The sequence below is a fragment of the Chrysochloris asiatica genome, unplaced genomic scaffold (assembly GCF_000296735.1).
Source record: "Chrysochloris asiatica unplaced genomic scaffold, ChrAsi1.0 scaffold00116, whole genome shotgun sequence".
NCBI lineage: Eukaryota > Metazoa > Chordata > Mammalia > Afrosoricida > Chrysochloridae > Chrysochloris > Chrysochloris asiatica.
The window spans coordinates 4,371,610-4,372,918 of NW_006408634.1; the positions used below are offsets into that span (position 1 = coordinate 4,371,610).

At 48.7% G+C, this 1,309-nt stretch overlaps 1 protein-coding gene across 1 annotated transcript in view; it reads left to right on the forward strand.

Annotated features, from left to right (window-relative positions):
• Positions 1-1,309, forward strand: part of LOC102842892 (zinc finger protein 268-like) — a 50,820-nt gene that overhangs the window by 44,439 nt on the left and 5,072 nt on the right. The window contains exon 3 of the mRNA XM_006868351.1: positions 570-644. Coding sequence (XP_006868413.1) covers positions 570-644 — 75 coding nt within the window. The remainder of the gene's footprint in view (positions 1-569; positions 645-1,309) is intronic.

Sequence of the window (1,309 nt, forward strand, 5' to 3'; positions counted from 1 at the left end):
GTTTCCACGTGCCGCCCCATCACACCTGCCCTCTCCCGGTGCTGTATACCCATCACCACTGTCCGTTTCCAAATCGTTTCTCTGTCTTCATTTTCCTTTGTTTTTTTTATTTGCAGGAAAGTTGCCAATGTTTTGTCGTCGTGTGGAAGAAAGTATACATTGTTTCCCTCCCAGCATATGAACACTTGAAGAAAGCCATTCCCTTTTTCTTTTCTTGTTTCTGCTGCCTTTTCTTCTTAACTGTGTTCCCGGTCATCCAAGTTAGCCCGCGTCTACACTCTACCCAGTGAATAATTCTCCCTTCCCTACCCCCCTGGGGAAGAAGTCTCATCTTTCGCCCATGGAGCAGCTGGTGGGGTTGAACTGCCAACCTTCTGGTTAGTGAGTTCAGTGCTTATCCTCTAACACCAGCAGGGCGCCTTAAAAATGAATATTCCCCTTAAATCCATAGGTCTTGACTTCCTGCGACAAGATGGGTCCTAAGATGGGTCCTATGACGTAAGGTGGTGAGGTCCTAGACAAATTGTCGTGTTGCTGGTGCTTCCGTCAGCCCGCAATTCCGGGTACAGATAGGAGAGTCCGCTGAGCAGATTCTGGGGTCACTGACTGCTTCCCGAGAGCCACAGAAAATGACCGAGTCTCAGGTACGCTCTTATTTTAACTGCTTCATTTTCCAGTGGATCTGAAGAGGTGTCTTGACAAGACCCGCAGATATAAGTATCACTACAAGCATGTAAGATAAGTAACGTTACAAGCACATGCAGCAGCCCTGGTAGCATAGTGGGTTATGCGTTGGGCTGCTAACCACGAGGCCAGCAGTTCGAGTCCACCAGGCACTCCACAGGAGAGAGATGAGGCTTTTTGCTCCCAGAGAGATTTACAGCCTCCAAAACCCTATGTAGGGTCTCTGTGAGACGGAATCGACTCTGCAGCATCCCACCACCACGACCACCACCAAAAGGTCTAGGAGAAAAAGAAGATTACTTGCTGATACAGCTGAGTTGGAGCTCGGACACATACACAGATCATGGGGCAGTGTACACATGACCTGCTGGAGACCTCTGACCTTTAACTTCCCAAGAGGGAAGGAAAATCAAGAGCCACAGCTCAAGGCTGGTTCCTCTGAGGATAAGGTCAGACATTCCTCCTTCCTACAAGCTTTTTAGAGGTATGACTCATGGCACTCTCTACCTCTCTGCTGGGCACTGAACACACAGAACTTGCAGACAACACTCATGATTAAGGAGAAGTGCTAAGTGCCGTTGAGTTGGCTCTGACTCATAGCGACCCTGTATATATGGTTTCTGAG